Source organism: Chelmon rostratus, chromosome 17 (genome assembly GCF_017976325.1).
Source record: "Chelmon rostratus isolate fCheRos1 chromosome 17, fCheRos1.pri, whole genome shotgun sequence".
In the NCBI taxonomy this organism is placed as follows: domain Eukaryota; kingdom Metazoa; phylum Chordata; class Actinopteri; order Chaetodontiformes; family Chaetodontidae; genus Chelmon; species Chelmon rostratus.
The window spans coordinates 13,548,179-13,567,900 of NC_055674.1; the positions used below are offsets into that span (position 1 = coordinate 13,548,179).

Consider the following 19,722-nt stretch of genomic DNA (forward strand, 5'->3'; position numbering starts at 1 on the left):
GTTACGGCAACACTTACACGTGCCTATTCTCTTTTCTACAAAAATAGTGGAATAGAAATCACACCGTCATCACCCAACATTGACATCATACACCTCTGTATATAGATAAAAATCTTGGTTAAATGCAATTCCATCATGCAGTCAAGGTCCCTCGCAACTCTTGTGGGTTTGTCCATCCAGCTCATATCCCTATGCATGGTGAGAGGAAGTGGTGTCAAAAGGAGTGTGCTTTAAGTCTTACTTTATCGAGTTGCTGTGAACCATTTTCGTGGTGCACACAAGGCTGCCCCAGGCACGCATTATTGTCTCTTCTGATTGGGTTTGTAAAGCTCCATCTAGCCTAGCTCTCTTTCATTCTCATTCCTTCGTTTTTGAGTGAGTGCGAGATGCTGGAGATAGAAAGAAAAATAACCAATTTCACGAATCACTCCATGCACAGTTATACCTCTGCAATCTGTCAATTTCTTTTCATTTTCCGCTGCCACTCAATGCTTAGTTGACAGAGGCACAAAGCTTTGATCAGTCAATACCTATCTCCTGTTTCAGAAACACAGAGGTATGGTGAAGTGTTGAGAATAATTTAATTCATGCCTTGGATACCTGAGGCAGTGCTCTCACACACAAGTACACAGAATGAGCACACCCTCTTGAACTCTCCTCCACCTTGAATTTTACTCTCAACTCAGCAGAAGGTCCTGTGCCAGAGAGAGTAGGACCTGTTGTTTCCGTCTGCCAGAACAGATGGACATTAGATCCGCTTTCTGCTTGCCCAGCCAAACAAATGACCTGCCTTCTCCTTTCCCAGCCTTCCTTCCGCCTTGATGTGCTCCAACATCTCTGAGCTTCCTCCCTCTTACTTGCTGTACTGCCTCAGAGACATTAGAAAATCAAAACAATGTCCGTTGACTCCCTGATATGAATGGACTTCCTGGTCTTCCAGTGTGAGCAGAACCCTTCCATGGCCTCCTCTAACGGTACATCCCCTAAGAGGGTATAAGGACCTTAGCCCTTTCTCCTTTCTCCTCTGCAGGCGACTTCTCAACAGCAGGCTACAACCAAGACCACTCCCCAAGGTAGCACGAAATAGGACATGGGCTTGTCACAAATGTATAGAAAGGGGTCGAGGGGGCAAGATGAGGGTTTGGTTTTGGAATACAGGACATCATGTGTCTTCAAGCCTCCCTCTCACTGATGGGAGCAGAGAGACTGAGAGGGACAGCAATGGGTTTAGATCCAAGGAATGGAGAGACAAAGAAAGAGTAAACAGTAGGTTTCATCTGTTTTTTCGACAAGGCCCTACTGTTGTCTGGCTCGAGCTCTTCCCTTTAAATCCTTGCTCGCCATCTCCCATGTCCCCTCTTCCTTCTCCTCTTCTTGTATCAACTAATACCCCTGTCCAGGGGTTGGCCAAGAAGCCTTGGGGGTCCATAAGTTCCAGGCCCAGAATCTCCCTGCGGCCCTCCCTACCCCGGGACGACAGCAGCATCCCCCCTTGTTCCAGGCTGCCTGTGCTGTTGCACTTCTTCACTGCTCCTCCCGGGTATACCAGGGAGCTGGGCGATAGCAGTGATGTCAGCGACAAGCTGCTTAATGTCTCTGACAAGTGTTCACTGTTGCCCGCTTGGCTGGAGCCACAACCACCAATTGACGATCCAATGCCTATGCCCAGGTCTTCGTCTGACGGGTCGATCGAGTCGTCACGGGTGTAGCCCGGGCTGGTGCTACCTCGGCCACTGCTCTGGCTCCGCTGGTGGCCCCTGGTGGCCTGCAGGGTGAGGGCTGATGAGGGGCTTGGCCTTGGTCTCAGGGTCTGGACAGGGGAGGAAATGGCCGTGCTGTCTTCAGGCAGCTGGAGTGGGCACACTAGCGGTAAGGGCGCAGTCGGCAAAGGCAACTCCAAGTTCTGTGGTGGAGAGATGCTGAAGCTCAGTCCTTCTTCCAGGGTGGTCTGGAGGCTGCCTTCAGAGCTGCCTGTAGCAAGGGATGAGTCACTGTGGGATGGGTACTAAAGACAGGAGGAAGGAACAAAGGGGAGTGGAGAAGAAAAAGTTGAGCACATGAATCCAACTCTTTGTTTCATTGAGAATGTAACATGCTACATGATGTAGTATCTGTTATTAATCTGTCTTAAATCCTGATTACAAACCAGTTTTCATGATAATAATTTCATCATCATTGTTGTCAGAGACCAAACTTGATACCATTTGTCATTCCAATAAGCACAAAAATGAATCTTCTTTTTTCGCGTAACCGTTAACATCAATGTGATGACTTCACTTCACTATCCACTTTTAGTGTCATCAGACTGTGTTTTGTGCCTCTCTTCCTACCTGTGTGCAGAGCATCTTGCTATGGGCTCCTGGGGAGCGTAGCGAAGCCCAGGACGCCGGGGAGGTCAGCCTTAGGCCCCTCGACAACCGTAGGCTCCTACTGCGGGGAGGAGCTGGGATGGCTGCTCCTGCAGGGTGGAAGAAGTCTGCAGGCAGATGGAGGAGAGGAGAAATCCCACTGGCCCCTCCTTCTCCCTCTGTGTTGCTTCCCTTGTTGCTGCTGCTGGAAACGGCACCTTGAGGAGGGAATACACTCAGTCCATTTCTATGATAGGGTCAATGTATGTATTGTTTCCACTTTTCCAATGAGTGTCCTTTGCATGAGAATGATTTGTTTAATTTGAATGATGTATATAGATCTCGCAACAGTGGAGGAGTATGTATACGTTTATTTTTTTACCTGAAGCATTAGCAATAGCTAATGTGTACACTACTGTATATATACTGACGAGGGAATTCACAAAATGTTGTGTAGCTCTTTGCCTTTGCTAAACCTGCACAAAAAAGACGAGCTGTAATTCTCAAAGCACCCGCAAAGGGTGGAATGCACCCCTAACTGCGGTTCCAAGCAAATAACATCTCGGTGCTCTGGTGCTATTTGCATGTATTTAAATTGGTTAATATGCATACATTTGGTGCGAAATTGGCCTCTTTCTATGCAAATGAGCCTCATTGCAAAAAAGTCCAATTCACAAACACTATGCAGCGCTAATAGCCACACGCAGTTAGAGTGAAAATTATTAGCGTGTTCAGAGAGATGGTGGTAACTGAAGTCACGATGGGGTCTAATCGGCCAAGACTTTTCACATTTATCATCCTTACTGTGCACGTGTCAATAAAATAATTGTTCACTCTTATGAGCTTAGCATAAGTTCAATCAGGAAAATCATCTTTATGTTCCTTCTCCATTCTCTCTCTCTCTCTCTCTCTCTCTCTCTCCCTCCCTTACTCCCTTTTCTCCTGCTTCCTCATATTAGCTGATTTACTCTTTTGCCACAATCTCTATCAGCATGACTGTCAGCTGTCATTTCAGTGTGTGTGTTATACTTTGCCACATGGATTTGGATTGCAATCAGACACAAGACAAGGGCAAATTCCACTCAGCTGCAAAAGCCTTGGCGTGTTTGCGCTGTAACATCATTAGCGCAATATCTTTTGTGAATCGGACCTTGAGACGGGGCAGATAGTTGCATGGTGCTATCAACAGCCACAATCCATTCTTTGTGAATTCGACCCTGAGTATGCGATTTGGGTTGACACAAGCTTAATCAATGTAATTTTAAAAAATGCATTGTAATACCTGGCTCCAGCTGCACATCTACACAGATGTGATGCAAATCATTTTTAGCAATTTGTTGCAGATGTTCAAGTGCCCCTTGTATGCGCTCCTCATTGTTGAAGGGTTTCTGGGACTATATTCTCTCCTGTAAATCCCCTTTTTGTGAGTAGAATTAAAGTATGTTTTCTTTGGAAGTTGTTGCTCTTGTTTAATAATAGCATGTTTTTTCTTGTCTTTCAGATGATACACGCTACTGTCAGTTTTAACCACCACTATATTTAATCTATAACACAAGCTGCAAGAAACAGCAAAAATGAAATCAGGATTTAATTTGTTTGCTGGTAGAAATGCACATTTTCAGAAATTAATTGTTAATGCCTTCCTTTGAAAAATAGCCTGGTAGTAGGGAAAACATATTTTATCTGGATTTACTCACCAGGGCTACAGTGAGGGGAGCACATATGTGGTTGGTGTGTTTGCATCTCCATCTCCTGTAGCGCAGTCTCTATCTCAGCGCCAGTGCTGAGGGCCAGGCAGGGCTGGCCCAACCCCTGCACCTGGCTCTGCACCACAGTCTGAGTGCAGTGGCCTGCTACATGACTCCCTCCACCTCCAGCCTCCTCAGAGCTGCGGGAGTCACTGCTGCACCTTCCCTGGAAGAGAACAGATAATCTGACATTGGAGAGAAAGTCTTTTCCAATAAAAATCTGCGGGATAGATTAATCAAGTAAGTGTGTAGAAAGTTAATTTGAGAAAGAGGATAAACTAGACATGGTTCAATATAAAAAATAGATAAATTATGTGCTGGGACTTGTGTGCTGGAAAGCCTATAATCATTAAAAGAGTTTAAACTTAGCCTTAACCTCTTATTTCTTTTGCCAAGGGACAATGTATGTTGAGGATTAGCATTATATTCTGTGAAGTGACAATTCCTGGACCCAGCCTGATAGAAAATGAGTGCAGAAAAAAGCAGCCCCTCCGGCATCCTGCAGATATCAAACATGGCCTCAGATTCACATCATCCCTCAGGCTTTTGATTTAAGTGCGAGTGAAGGGGTGAGAACTGATTATGAGCAGCAAGAGCCTGTTATTGTCATGTTAATATTATATATTGTAACAATAAATGTTTGGCTACAAATTTGCGTGTGTGATGGCTGCAACAGCTGGAAGTGGGAAGCAGGAGGCAGATTAAGGCAGGAGTTCAGCTTTGTAAGCCCTTACCTCGTCCGTTTTAATTACGGTCATGTAGGGACTGCAGAACCATTTATGCGTGTTTGTGCTCGTGTGTGTGTGGGAACAGTACACTTTTGTGCTTCCATGAGTGCATTGTACCTCTGACTCATTCAGTCGTAGCCCCTGAACGGCCCTCTTTATAACAGGCAGCCATCCACACCCATACACACCTCAAACAGCCTTGGTACAGATGCCACCCTCACACACATGCACGCACTAACACACAGACAGACACACATGTTTACTAAGGTCATTTTTGTGTACATTACATAGACTTGCATTCATTTCCTGGAGGCTTACCCCAACCCTAACCCTAAACTCTAACCCTAACTCTGATTCTAACCTCTACCTCCCTACCATAACTCATCTTTTTCCAAATTGGGGACACATCTTTAGTCCCCTGTTGCTCAAGCTGTGCCCGATAACTGCTCTTTCGTCTGAAATATGTCCCAAAAAGTACCCTAAATCAGAAACATGCACACACAAATACTCACACACACACACACACACACACACACACACACACACACACACACACACACACACTTATGCATTATTTTTACCAAACAATGCCTGGCACATAAAATCCCTAACCTTAGGTCCTTTCTCACCTTCTGTCTTTCCCTCTTTCTCATTCTTTTCCCCTCCTCTAATGAGCTGTGGTTCACAGCTACGCTTGCCGGTTGCAGGCTTATCTGGCTATCCAGAACCAAGGAGCATTACCCCATTACAGAGGAGTATGTCTAGGAAGGATGGATGATAAGGGATGGCGATAGAGGGGCTAGAGACAGGTGCAGAGAAGGTGCACAATTACCAGAGGGGTAACGCTGAGAAAGGAGAAGCAGGAGAGATAAAGTCGAAAGGGGGAGAGTCGCTGCAAGAGAGGGAGGCATGAGAGCCATCCAGTAGCAACTAGGGAGAATGTAGTTTTATTCATGAGAAGGTCTGTGGTGGATAGAGGCTGTGGATTCTTCAAAGACAAGATAGTTACCACTGATACACAGAGAGAAAGAGATAAGGGGGGGCTTTGGAGCCTATGGTTTATATCTGTAATTCACTAGAGAGCCTACATCATAGCCATGAAAAAGATTGTAGAATGGTCATTTGTTTTGTGCTTTCTGGAATTACTATAAAACATCATCAGTGAGCCTCTGCCATTGTCTGTGCTTGGTCTCTTGGGTGAGTATAGCACCAGTATACTGTGACTATCAAGTACAAAGTAGCGGGCATATTTGATGTTAATCACTGTGAATCCATTGTGCAATTGGTATTGTAGTGGTCACTGCAACTGTTTCTTTCTCTAAGGCTAAAAAAAGGTTGAAGCGGCATGAATCTGGATCTGCTTTGGATTTAAAGCTTGTGTAAAGATGACAAGCGGGCATACATCCCAGCCAAATGATCCTGGTACTAACACTGAAGCAGATGCCCTCTCCCTCTCTCTGCCATGCACAACACTCTGAGTAGGTTTTGCTGTTACTTAGCTATTCACTATATTCTTGCTATGATTGGGATGATCATCATTTTATCAGGGTTTTTATCTGAGCAATGTAAAGACAGACTTCTGGGTAAAGCCAATACAAGAACATCTGTGGAAACTGCATGTTATTACAACTGATCAAAGCTCAGATCCAACTTCCTTCACCAGTATAATCTGTATAAACATGGCTTTAATTTGTAAATCAGGGCAGACAAACTGTCATTCAAATCTGTACTATCCCCAAAAGAAGTACAGGAATTTTGTTGCTAACAACTGTACAGTTTGCTGTACAAATGACAAATAAAGAACATAAAACTTAAATTACAAAAAATGAATCTATATTTCACATTATATTATTTTTTTTCACATTTATAGTATTTTAAAACAAAATCTTTTTTCAGAAGTTCTTAATCTCCCCTTCTCACCTCTCTCTGCTCTTGCTAGGGTTGGGTATTGACTGAAATAAGAAGTCAACCCATTATGTACCCAGATCTAGGAAAAAAAAATGAAAAAAAAAAAAAAAAAAGATTTTGATTGCAGCAAATTGATTTAATGCGATGTGTTATTAGCCCACAACCACGGCACCTACAACCCATACAGTCTGTGGTGTGGTGAAGTCAAGCACAGTATATTTGATGGAGTTGGCAGTTCAGTATTCTGAGATGCCACAAGAACATTTCACAGTATGACTACATCACACACCATCGGATAAAAATAAGTGCATAACACGCGGAAGGATTATTTCAAGGAAAACCCAGAATACGAGAAACATCAAGCATGAAGAAAACTGCTGCAACTGCAACTGTGACACACCCTTACTGTCCATGTCTTCAGGTAAGATAAATGGTAACTAGGCTAAATTACTCGTTTTTTTCTGTGTTAAAACTTATCTTGGATTTTACTGAAACAAATGAAGATTGATCATTGTATTGTACTAGTATTGTTATCACTTTAAGGGTCCTGGTGTTGGTACTGGTATCAGAACTCTTTAATCGAAAACCAGCACTAGTTCATACCCACCTTGCCCTCTCGCACCAGCAGCTGGTAGGCAGTATGTTCGTCCAGGCTGAGGTCATCTGGCAGGGCCGGGGATGAGGACTTGTCTGACAGTTGCTCTGACTTCAGCGATGCCTGCTCAATCTCTGCCATCCTGATCTGCTGCAAAAACGCACCTCTGTTACTCATGTCTCAAAATAGGAAGGGACAGGGAATAAGCACAGCACATGATTCAGACTTCCTGGCATGAATTAACAGAGCACGGTCTCATCAGCACTCAAAGTAATGCGTCATTTATTCTAGTGTTCATAGCAACCATGACTTCAGAATCTTACATCTTCGTGCACATAGATATTACATTTCTAAAAGATCAGCAACAACGTTTTGAGGATGTCTCTCATGATTCCTTTGTTTATACAAGATATCTCAGAGGCCAATATGAGCTGCACAGACAAGATAGATAAAACCTCCGCCAAGTTTCGATACGCTTCACCAGATGTTGACAATTCAAAGTGCAAAGTCCAAAATGCCGTGGAACCTATCTGTAAAGAGAGCAGGGTGAGAGATTTCAAGAAGTAATAACATTGCTTTGTCATAATCAATTAAACATAATACTTCCCAAAAAAATGTGGCGATAGAGGCTGAAGGAGAGGCGGGAGGCAGCTATCGAAGCAGTGCGCACACAGTAGTTTTCCTGTATGTGTGTGAACCTGCAGTATCTGCATGTAAGCGGGAGCGAAGAGATGCTTTTTCTTTTTCTCCCATCAAGAATGGTTTCGTAGTGGCACCAGAACCTCATAATTCTGCCCCTACAGCTAACTGAGTATGTTTTCAAACGCAAGTGTGCATTAAGATGTTGCAGTGTGTGTATGGTAACGCTGTCTCACAGTGCTTGTCTCTCAGACCCGTATAACAATCCTGAAGAGACAACATTACCAAACACGGAATAATTGGGAAGCGACGACAATTATCCCAAATGTTACTACCTCTCTTTCTCATTTGTTCCAACAATGGCTCCAGCTAAGTTTGCTTCATCAGGGCTGCAGGTAACTCAGCCCATTTGGCTACTGAATTGGTTTTAAATTATCACCGCGTGAGCCTCCTGTGAGCTCAAGCTTCTCGGCTGACATTCTTCTCTGTTCCTCCCCTTGCAGCACCTTTTTTGTTCACAATTTCAAAACATACTGCAAACAGTGAGCTGGAGTGGAATTTCAGGGTTCTGGGGATGCTATGATGAGCTTAAGCAGTGTTTCTTTAAAGAGAAGGAGCAATAAATAGCCAGAGAGAAGCATTAAAAAGGGTACTTAAAAAGGGCCAAGTGAAATCCAATGGAGTGAGGCCTGTTAGCAATATATTAACACATGCCCGTAGGTGAGAGAGACAAAGAGGTTCATAGAGGAAGATTCATGGGTGATATGTAGCAGTAAATTACCATTGCCCAAGCCCCCAAGGAGAGAGAGAGAGAAAGAGAGAGAGGGTGGGATGAGGGTAGGCAGAAGCACAGCAATGCAACTCATTAATTGAAAGGAACACTTTGTAGTTTTTCTGTTTTATCTCCTTATATCGGCCCTCACTAATGCTACCATGTGACAGTATCATATCAGCTGACTTGCCCTGTGTCTTATAGTTGGGCTGTAAAAAGCTTTGAAAAGGTCCCTGCAAGTCATCGGTTTGTACATTTATCGGCAGGTAATGGAAACTACACCCTCTCTCTTCCTGTAGTCCTGGCTGTGCCTTCAGGGACAATAATAAAAAAAAAAGGCACAATGGATACAGAAAGTTGCTGCTACACCGTTGCTTCCACGGTAACTGCAGATATATTAAAGGTTTCACTAGCAAGATAGAGAGCCAAATGAAAGTGTCCACCGCACCGTGAAAGCGGTGAGGCAAGGCATTGCTTTATTCACTGCTGCTTGGAGGCAATGGGAGGGGAAGACTGTGTGAGTGAGCAAGAAAATAAACATGACTAATATCTCAAGGCCATATCGCATGACTCATGCTAGCCAGGATATGGTAAGCGTATGCAATATGATTTATGCTAAACATAGAAAACAAGTGCATCAGTAGTCACAAGATAATTTTCCACAACACACAGGTGCTAAAACAGGCTCACCTGCTGTCAACCGCAGGTTTTCTCACACTACCACTAGGAGTGAAAAAGGTTGAAATCCTCCACGTAGATGCAGTGACTGATTTGTGATAGTATTTCAATGTTTGTGTCATAGTTGCATCAAAGCAAGAGTTTTTACTTCAGCATCAAATGCGCGAGCACAACACACAAACACCTGCACAGCACTGACTAAATCTGGGACTCTGGGATTTCTGCTCTCACACCTCTTGGAATGACTTATTTGTCGAAATATGACAATGTATCACCATGCAACGGAGTCCATCATGCAGTATCATGATGGATCTGTTTTGCCAAAATGCCATTTTACTACAGGACCAATGACCATAGATCAACATCACTTTTTTACTTATATACATACTTATACTGCCCCCATGCCAGAAAAGGTGTACCATGCTGTCACCTGAAAAAAACCCCTAAAACAAACAAACAAACAAACAGAGAAAATATCAAGCAATAGCATGCATGAGCGTAGCTTTGCTGTGGTTAGCCTCTGTCTACTCAGGTAGCTTCCAAAACTATACTTTTAAAATAGCCTCAGGCACTCCGATGCCGCCTTTCAAAATTGTGCCCTTCCAAAAACCATGTTGGAGAAACGATGTTGTGGAACGCTCATGCACGCTTGAGAAGCGCTTCTTTATGCTAGCAACTGAATAAATGGCAAAAGCCCTCACTGCACCATTGAGCTGTTCTCTGCAGACTCAACTGTAGTCAGTCTCAAGCTGCGGCTGATCTCAAGTCCTTACTTGATGAATATTTCCGCTGTCACACACACTGCACCCAGGAGTCCTGCTGTGCCTTCCTGTCCCCTTAAACACAGCAACATTGTACAGAACCCTCAGCAGCGAAAAAGTCATCTGTCTGAAAATGGCACACACCCACACGCTCTCTCACACAAAAACAAACAAGCAATATGCAAGTCTGATGGTTATAGAACATGGGAAACTGAAGGAGAACAGTACAGGATCGGATACAGTAAATCAAAGATAGATACTGTGTGTGTGGGAAAGAAAGAGGAAGATAGAAGAAGGATGTAAAAGAGGGAGATATGATTGATGGTTTGACAGCATCTGCAGACAGGCAGAAAGCAGGACTGACAGGTGGGAAGGTGTAGAGCCCAGTTATTGCTTCTTCTGAGCTGACCCGCTGCACTTTGCCATTGTGATGGACAACACTGGCACAGGACAGTATGTTTGTGAGAGTGCGTTTTTTGCCGGATCTCCCATGTACAAAGTACCCAAAGAATGCCAGCACAAGTAAAGGAGAGAACTGTGCGTGCATGCATGCATGTCAGCAATGGCTGCTTGTGTGTATGCATGCAGTGGGCCTCATTAATCCACATTTCTGCACATATGGAAAAGTTAATATCATCTTGTACTGATATTGTATTTAATTAAGGCCAGAAATCCCCTGTCAGACTGTAACACAATACCATATACAGTCGCTGACAGGCTTTATAAAGCACAAACTTCAACAACACTTTCCATTCAAGCTGCTTTGTCTGATGAATGAAGCCCATGTGCGTGTGTGTATGCCCATGAAAGTACGTGCAAATGCATATTCCTTTGTGTGTGTCACTGCTGCGAATGTGCATGCATGTGATCTGGTCCCAGACATCATACTATATGAGTGTGTATTTGTACGAATGTGTGTCTTGTATATGTTAGTGTGTGTGTATATTTTAGGACTACAGAGTTTTACTATTCACTGTTTTTGCAAATAAGTTTGATTTAGCAAGTTTTTGTGATATAGATAAACCACATGTGTATACATATGTATGGATGGAGGATGTTTTGCAGTCTCCTCTGTCCACCTTTGCAACTATTTGGGTCTTGCATCCAGTGCCGATTATTTCAAATTGTCCCTCAAGTTTATTTGCGTCCAAATACCTGGGGCCATATTTACCAAGAATCTCAGAGCCAGGAATCAGTCCTAACAGGCCCAAGCTTATCAGAATGATCCATATTTAGTCCTACTTTCAGGCACAGAATAAAAGCGTTTTATAAAGTAAGATGATCCTATCTATGCCAGGACTGACGAGAGCTGCTGCTGCCATAACCTGATGTGTTTACAAGACCTGGTAAGGCTGGTTTTGCTGAATTATAACTTAAAACATTTTTATAACTAATGGCATTTTCAAATAGACTGTGGATACTCTGCAGTCAGTTTATGTTTCAGTCTGGCTGCTGTGTGGTCGACTGAACGTGCTGCTCTCCCTCACTCACTGAATGTGGCTGTCAAGCCGAAGAACTGCAGCAGCAGCGAGCAACCAGGACTGCAGATTCACCCGCGACCCTCCTCCAGGGAAAGTAACATGTTTGCACAAAAACGTCATGCCATTTGTTTAAGTAACATTGCTAAAGGGCTCATAAAAGTGGCCAACTCAAGTGACATGGTGGGTAAATTGGCGACACAGAGGTAGTTTCTTTATGAGTAGATTTCCTCTTCTGAGAGTACTCTGACATGTTTGATGAATATGGGCCTCCAGGTTGGTCCTGTAAAGCTCAGCTGGTAGAGCTTGTCACTAACAACGTTCATGTTAAAAATGCATGCATCTATCCAAGGTGCTGTTAGGTGCTGTGGATAGTCGTGTCAGCCAAATCTTTTAAAAAATTGATGCCTGTGGTTGTTTCTCTTGTAAATTTAAACCACAAGGATGAATTTAACATCGAGGGTTATTGCCCTCATTGCGTGTGCGTGCGGGCATCTGTGTGTGTGTGTGTGTGTGTGTGTGTGTGTGTGTGTGTATTGCATGCGTCTGCGTATTCATGTGTGTTCAGGGTGGTACCTCTTGTGGGTGGCCCTTGCAGTCTTTGCAGATGGGTGGAGGAGAGGAGTAGTGGTGGAAGACAGAACCGGAGAGGTTGTCGATCATCAGCATCTCTCCCTCCAGTGTATCCTTGATCAGGAGAGATACGCTGTCCAGCCACTGGCTCTCCTGGAACACATACACACGTACACACACGGACACATACACACGGGACGCAGGCCGGCAGACCAGTATTGCACGCAGGCGCAAACATGTGCACATGCGGACATGCGAGGACAAAGAACACGCAGGGAAATGCATACACCATAGTAAGGGTTATAAAAAAATGCCTGTGTGCACACGAAGATAAGCTTTTATATTGTCTTATGTACTCAAACACAAATACAGACAGTCACATATGTGCATATCCACCCCCACACATATAGATTTCACACTACTCGGCCTTAATTTCTAAAGTTCCTCCACAAAACTAAAAAAAAGCATCTCAAACACTTCTCTGTGTCAGAGATCATGTACAAATAAACCAGAACAAATCCCTCTCTCATACTTTGTCGGCCTTTAGGGCTAAACACTGCTCTCTTTTGGAGAAAGGATCCTCAATAATATGACTCCAAACCCTCATTAGCCAAGTAACACATAATTTTACTATCAAAGCCTTGAGCACTGAGAGCGGTGCAATTACATTTGATATATCACCTCAATTAGGCTGTTCAATACCTTGTTGAAACAATTTAAGATTTAAGCATTTGCTTTGTGCTCTGGGTATTATTAGATTTAAAGCAATTTAGACTGAATCAGTCAGGGCTTTCTCTTCGACTTAAATGATCCCTCCTTGCTTGAATCTCATCTGCCAGATTGGTTTTTGGGTAAACCAATCTGGCAGAGAAAGGAAAACTACTGACAGAAAAGGGAAACTACTTTAAAAATGATTTCTGTGTTTCTTGGCAGGGCACTGTATTTCACAATGAATTGGATGCATTGTGCCTGTAGCACATTCATAACAGCCAAAATAACTGTATTACATCAGCAGATACATCCAGAAAGATACTGCGAAACAAGGTCACTCCTCTTCAATCCCCACACAAGCCTATTTTCATAACACATTTCTACAACACCGCTTATAGGACTATACTTAGACCTGTTATGCAAACACACATTTCTGACTCATACTGTTATATTACAATCACTCATGGCTCATGTTCTGAAAATGAGGGGGCCAAGAATTCAAGAGACAGGTTACTGTACTCCCAGCCATATAAATATACCTAAACCATGCTGGTTTATGAAACAGTGTTGCAGCCACATTTTAGTGCAATCTGGCTGCAAGGCTAACTCTGCCATATCCAGCTATTTCTATACATTCATGTGTATAAAAAATGCACACTTTGTCTTTCTCCTCTCTCTCACAGACAGTCCTAAGGTAGTCCATTCTGTGTAGCTGGAGAGCTTGATAAAAAACCAAAAAAAAACAATGTTTGATTGACTGTGGTGGCCTATGTGCTGGCCTCCATTAATAACTGTATTAGTGGACAACAATAGGGCTCGTCTACAGGGAATGGAAGTTGAGAGAGAGAGAGAGGGGAGAGCTGAAATTAATTACTGTGTCTATCTGACTGTCACTGGCTCAGCTATTATCTCTCCTCTCGTATTCCCTTACTTTCTCTCCCTCCATGTGTGTCAACTTCCTACAGTGTCCCCTCTAGTCCCTGTGTAATATATAACTAGTGTTTCACCATAGAGCCAGAAATGAAATTTTCACTGTATATTATGACACATTATAGATTACACTTGTTACTGTATAGCTGCAATCTTTCTCCAGCTCTATATCATCAGTTCTCATCTGATCCGATCCAAACTCTCTTTGAGTGTACAAACATGCATTTTATGGATGACTTAAGTGATCTGACATCATGAAACCCATATTACTGTTTATAGACACAGTGCACCGAAGGTTATTTGCTTTGTTGCAGAAGCTGCTGGTAATATTATGACAATATGTGGAGATTCACAACATTTAAAGGACCACAGCACTAGCTGTCACAATGTTTGGGTTTGAACACTTCCTCACATGAGCCTCTTTCAATTGCACACTCACACACACACACACACTCACACACACACACTACAACCCCAGGACTTGTGCACTGAATAAATTGCATCGGTCTGCCCAGATCCCTCATTGCATCACTTGAGAGACAGAGAATGAGAGAGGGGGTGATGGAGATAGAGAGAGAGGGGGAGGATGCTGCCAGTGCGTTTTCCCTGGTCTGCATTAAGTTCCTCTGTCAGCCAACACTGAGCTAAAAATGGCTCCATGCAGCCAACTTTAGCTCCACAAAGGTGAGACACTTCATGGCAGCCGATGAGTCATCTTCATGTGTGTTTCTGCGTGGATATCTCAGACTATCATTAGCGATTTCATAATGGAAGCGTGTCGGACTGTGAGTAGAAATGAGAGACCATCTACTCTCACACACAGATGTCGGCAGAGGCGTTATCATTTCAAAAATGTAACCTGCGCACGTACGTCTGCAAACTCACGCAGTCTCCTGTGAGTACTGAAAGGTTAATAAAGTGTAAACGAAAGAAGCCTAATTGAGAAAGCGATTAAAATTGCTCATCTCTCCTTGCTGACAGCGTGGGTTGTTATGACTCCAGTGAAGCAAGACAAAAACACACTTTCCAAAGGTAAAATATATGGCCAAGCTTTGACTATCATCAGCCTAACATCACTTTAGTAGTTTGGTTTAATTCTGGAAAATGGCTTTAATTCCAGCAAATGTTTCTCTAATGTATATTAATTGGTTTCTTACACTAAATGCACTTGTGCAATGTTGCCATTAAGGCAAAGCTTAGTGCCTCTCTCTTCCTCTCCTTATATCTGACTTGTCTTTTTGTTCCCTCTCTTTGTGTGAATGTTTAACCTCCCTGCCCTCCCCTCCCTCTCACAGATTCTGTAAAAGACACAGAACAAAAGTAGAAGTGAACTGTACAAAGAGAGTGGTAAAATGATTAAGTGTAATCACGCAATGTGGCTGTCAGTCAAATAAACAAATGGGAGAGAGAAATGATTCTCTACCCCCATGTCAGCACCATTCTACCACTACGCAGAAATTACTGCCATATTGTTTACCTCTTTTGTATTCTTCAAGCTTCTGAATTGAATGTGTAATTTTCTCTGCATGGACTAATGCATTGATACTGTGTGAAGAGAAGCAAACTGACAGGCAGCCAGAGAAACAGAAAAGAATACTTAAAAGTAGGGATGTTTGCCCCAGATACTGATCTGAATTGTTGATTATCCAGTATCTGCTGAGACTGTGTCTGATCCAAAATTCATATTCTCCAGCATAATGCAGCTGCGTAGAGCACATTAGGCCTACATTAAAGTTATTAAAGCAAACGTTTGAGATTTTAATATGTTTCTATATATTTGAAAGCTGAATCACTATGCATTAAGAAATACATAGACTGCGTCACGCTTTCCCTAAGTTCTGATAATGTATGTAATGTATGCAGTATTGTTTTGTGTAATGTTCTTAGAGAGAAGAGTGTGGGAAGGTTTTGATAGTATTCGGGCAACTTCTCTTTATGCCCATTGCACACAAAATCATTCATGTGGAAAATGAAGCTAAAGGGGTTACAAGGCAAACATCCATTTATTCATTTTTCAGCCCAAAGCACCTTCAATACCTTACTGGCATTTTAGCTGAAACTGCTAGTCACTGCTGAGGCTGACACACTGCATTATGCAATGGTTGCACTGTTTTAAAGGACCACAGCTGAGCTACAGCTGAGTCTCACCTGGATATTATAAAAAAAACAAACAAAAAAAAAAGGCCAATAAATGGCTCTAAATCATTGAGGATCATTTTTTTTTGTATAGCTGAAATGGAGACATAATAAAAAAAAGCTTTGATATGCTAGATCCTGATCCTGCAGATCCTTGAAGACACAAACACCCAACCCCACCCCCACCCACACACAAACAAATGCCACACATACAAAATAGGCCTTTCACACTATCAGAAAACAAACAAAATAATACTCTCTCTCTCACACACATACACACAGAAATATACAAACTCACTTGTGCTGGTGAGTACAGGGTCCGGCTGGAGTCACGGGGATTGTACGCCCCCGGGTGCGCCGTGGCTGCTGCATGCCGCATCTTCCTCACTCCTTCTCCCTTCTCTCCTCTGGAACCTCCTCTCTCCTTTCCCCCTGCTGTGCCTCCAGGCCCTGATCCAGCAGTGACCAGTCCCTTGTCCATCTTTGCACCCCCACAGGTGGGGGCGCCCATGCAACAGAGGGTGCCCTGGGCCAGCTCCAGCTCAATTTCTGCATCCATCTCCGCCTCCTCTTGGGCCTCCTTGTTGGAGTCGTCCAGGTGCTTCATCAGCACGGCCACCACCACATTGATGAGCACGAACTGGGCGGTGAGCACGAAGGAGACAAAGTACATGGGCGAGATAAACTGAAGGCTTGGATTGCAGGCGTAGTCCACATCGGTGCCGTGGTCTGGTGGGCACTCCCGCAATGTGTCCTGGTGTCATAAAGGAAGTAGATGAGGAAAAAAGGTCAGGTTAACAGGGCTCTTTGTAGTCATAACAACCTGTATAATCATACACTTAATTGTTTTGCTTCAATTCAAAACAACAGTAGGCCTTTTATCTTGTTCTCGAGCATTATTCTCATGGTTTTCCACTCCGGTTAACATGCGCATAGTGTGGAGTTTAGTCAGAGCAGAACCAAAGTGACAAGTGTTTTCTGGAGGAAGTACACATATCTCACCCAGGCTGTGACCACACATAACAATTTTAGCCCTCTGAGCTGAAGCTGGTCTTTTCTGTCTAATTTGGCATGACATTTACACACTGTGCTCCTTCAGACAACATCTCCCTCTGCCTTCACTGCCCTTCCATCTTACTTCTTTACATATTTTGTTCTTGGGTTTGCTCTCACTATCGCTCGTGCTGCTCCACCTCCCCGTTTTTTCATTCTTGCTGTAATTTTGCCTCTAGAGGGGAGAGAGCATTATAACTGGTCAGTTCTTTAAACCCCCTTCCCACCCTGTCATCCTCTCCCTTATTACAGTTCGCTGGCGCCTCCTTTTCTCCCCGCTGCCCTCTTACCTGCCTTCCTCTCCCTCATTATTTCCTCTTTCCCTATCGTCACTGCATGACTAATTAGCATTCTGCCTCACCTGCTTCTTACTATACCAAAGCAGGTCTCTCATAGCCAAGGTAGTAATTTGACAGCTAAAATGACAGAGATTTACTCTGAGAGGTAGCATCTGTGGCCCGCTGATCTGCTTTCATGGCTTGCTACCATCCACGCTGCCTGTATCCTCTGTGTGTTTAATGGTCCACGCCCGACACACTCCAGCATAATCTCTACTCCCCTCACAGCCTCGGTGTGCGGAGGAGCGGTCATAGCCGCTGGTGGTAGTAGATGTGTGTGGAGGGGAAATTGGTGTTTTGTGTGTGTGTGTGTGCAATGAGGCACAGTCACTCCCCTGCCCATCAGTAAGGAAATCTGAGCCCCCCGGTGCTGAGCAAGCACATTTCCTTTTCATCAGTAAGCATCACTAGAGTGGAAGATAGGATGGATGAGAGGAATAGAGGAGCAGTTCCTCTCGCTCTCTCATCTCTTCACTGTTTTCTCTCGTTCTCTACTTCTGTTTTCTACCTTTTTAAAACTGAGTAATTTGCATGACGTTTGTATATGTTGTATGAACCAGTAAGGTAAGGCTTTGTTCGCTATTTTTTTAAATGCAGCTTTGTACCTTCATGATGCCATTCCAGTTGTCGCCCGTGGAGACTTGAAACAAGGTAAGGAAGGCCATGCCAAAGTTCTCAAAGGTAGCGTGACGACTCATTCCCTCACATGGGTAGTCTGCATTGCAAACTGAGGATGAGAGTAAGGTGGGTGGATGGGGGAAGAGAAGATGCCGGGTCACAGGTAAGGGAGAAGTGAGGGGATAAAGAGGAAGAGGAGACGGGACAGGAAGGGAGCAGGGATAAAAGATGAGGAGATTTGTGAATCCACACCGTGCATGTCATCACTCCCCAAAAAAGCTGCCGGAGCACGCAACATTTCTGTCGTTGCGTTGCCTGGACGACTGTCCAAACAAGCCAAGACACAGTTATCAAATCATCAGCACTGTGACCAAACACTCTATTTGTCTTTGAGCTTACATCCCAAGATAATCTCTGGAATGGCCTCAAGAAAAAGACACTTGCATTTGCCACTAATCCCTTCTCCTGCCAAGCTCCAATAGGAAGCAATGTTGCCACTGGCTGCAGCTGCAGCACATAAGAGAAATGTGACAGCTTGGAAGATATATCTTCCAACTTCAATGTGGATATTTTAGGACAGGACTTATGTAGCAGAATACTGGAGAGTGGGTTGATTCCCCAATGGCTGTCTGACTGCAGGAGGGGGAACTGATGAAAAGGAATAAAGGATGGAGAAGAAATAAGGAGATTTTTATACTAAAGTTAATACAAGTCCTCTTGTTTGTATGTTTTTTGACAATAAATAATCAATGTATCCTGAATGTGTCCTCAATTTGATCTTATCTTTGCTGCTGCTGGTGCCAGTGCCACTAAATTACCAAAGATCATGGAATTAATATATGGATTCTCTTTAAAGCTTTTTAGTTAAGAAAAATACAGCTTTATAATTTACTCAACATTGCATCAGTGCAGATGCAGAGCAACAACAAGGTTTTGTATGACACAACCCTTTGTGGCAACGCGACCGGTGCACTTACCAAGTTCTCCAAAAAGCTCTACTCCTAAGGCGGCGTAGATGAAAAACAGCAGCATGAAGAGCAGGCCCAGGTTACCCACCTGCAACACACACACACACGTACAGACATATGCACACACGCACACAGACAGACAGGAGAACATCTTACCATGCACATGCTACAAACCATCTGACAACATTCTAACATCTGCACCAACTCAATACAACCAAAACAGCATTCTGGCTAGGTTTTTTGCTCAGGCTAGGTGTGCTAGGCTAATTTGTCATATCATCTTTAACCAATACAAAATGAAGTCTAACAACACAAAGACAGCCACTGCTTATGTGACCTGCGATAAATCAGCTATAGACTTGCTTGAATGTAATTCAACATTATTTTAAATTACTAGTCATATGATTTTTAAATGATCCATATATCTTTTCATCATTTCAGGTTAAAACATTTGCAGAAATAGTTCCTATTGTTAAACACCAACACTGGATAAATTAGCAGGAAACCAAATACAAGGGGTGTGCATTAAAAATGTCACTTAGGACTCCAACTTGTTTCTAGCATACTGCTCCCATACCCTGCTTACTTCTGCAGACCATGGCACAACTTCCTCTGAGACTCTGATGCAACTAAACCCCTGATGCTGTTGTGAATTTTTGTGCTGGGGGTTTGGGATTTGGCTTGGTTCCACCACGAAACAGCCTTCTGTTACTACAACTTAATGGCGATGATGATGTTGC

At 43.5% G+C, this 19,722-nt stretch overlaps 1 protein-coding gene across 1 annotated transcript in view; it reads right to left on the reverse strand.

The window, feature by feature from the left end:
- Positions 1 to 1,273: 1,273 nt before the first annotated feature.
- The window catches only part of cacna1ia (calcium voltage-gated channel subunit alpha1 Ia), a 104,080-nt gene continuing 85,631 nt past the window's right edge, over positions 1,274 to 19,722 (reverse strand). The window contains exons 29-36 of the mRNA XM_041957499.1: positions 18,992 to 19,070; positions 18,002 to 18,123; positions 16,304 to 16,759; positions 12,232 to 12,381; positions 7,340 to 7,477; positions 4,046 to 4,262; positions 2,331 to 2,566; positions 1,274 to 2,005 (exon numbers count right to left, since the gene is read on the reverse strand). Of these exons, the coding sequence (XP_041813433.1) occupies positions 1,274 to 2,005; positions 2,331 to 2,566; positions 4,046 to 4,262; positions 7,340 to 7,477; positions 12,232 to 12,381; positions 16,304 to 16,759; positions 18,002 to 18,123; positions 18,992 to 19,070 (2,130 nt within the window). The remainder of the gene's footprint in view (positions 2,006 to 2,330; positions 2,567 to 4,045; positions 4,263 to 7,339; positions 7,478 to 12,231; positions 12,382 to 16,303; positions 16,760 to 18,001; positions 18,124 to 18,991; positions 19,071 to 19,722) is intronic.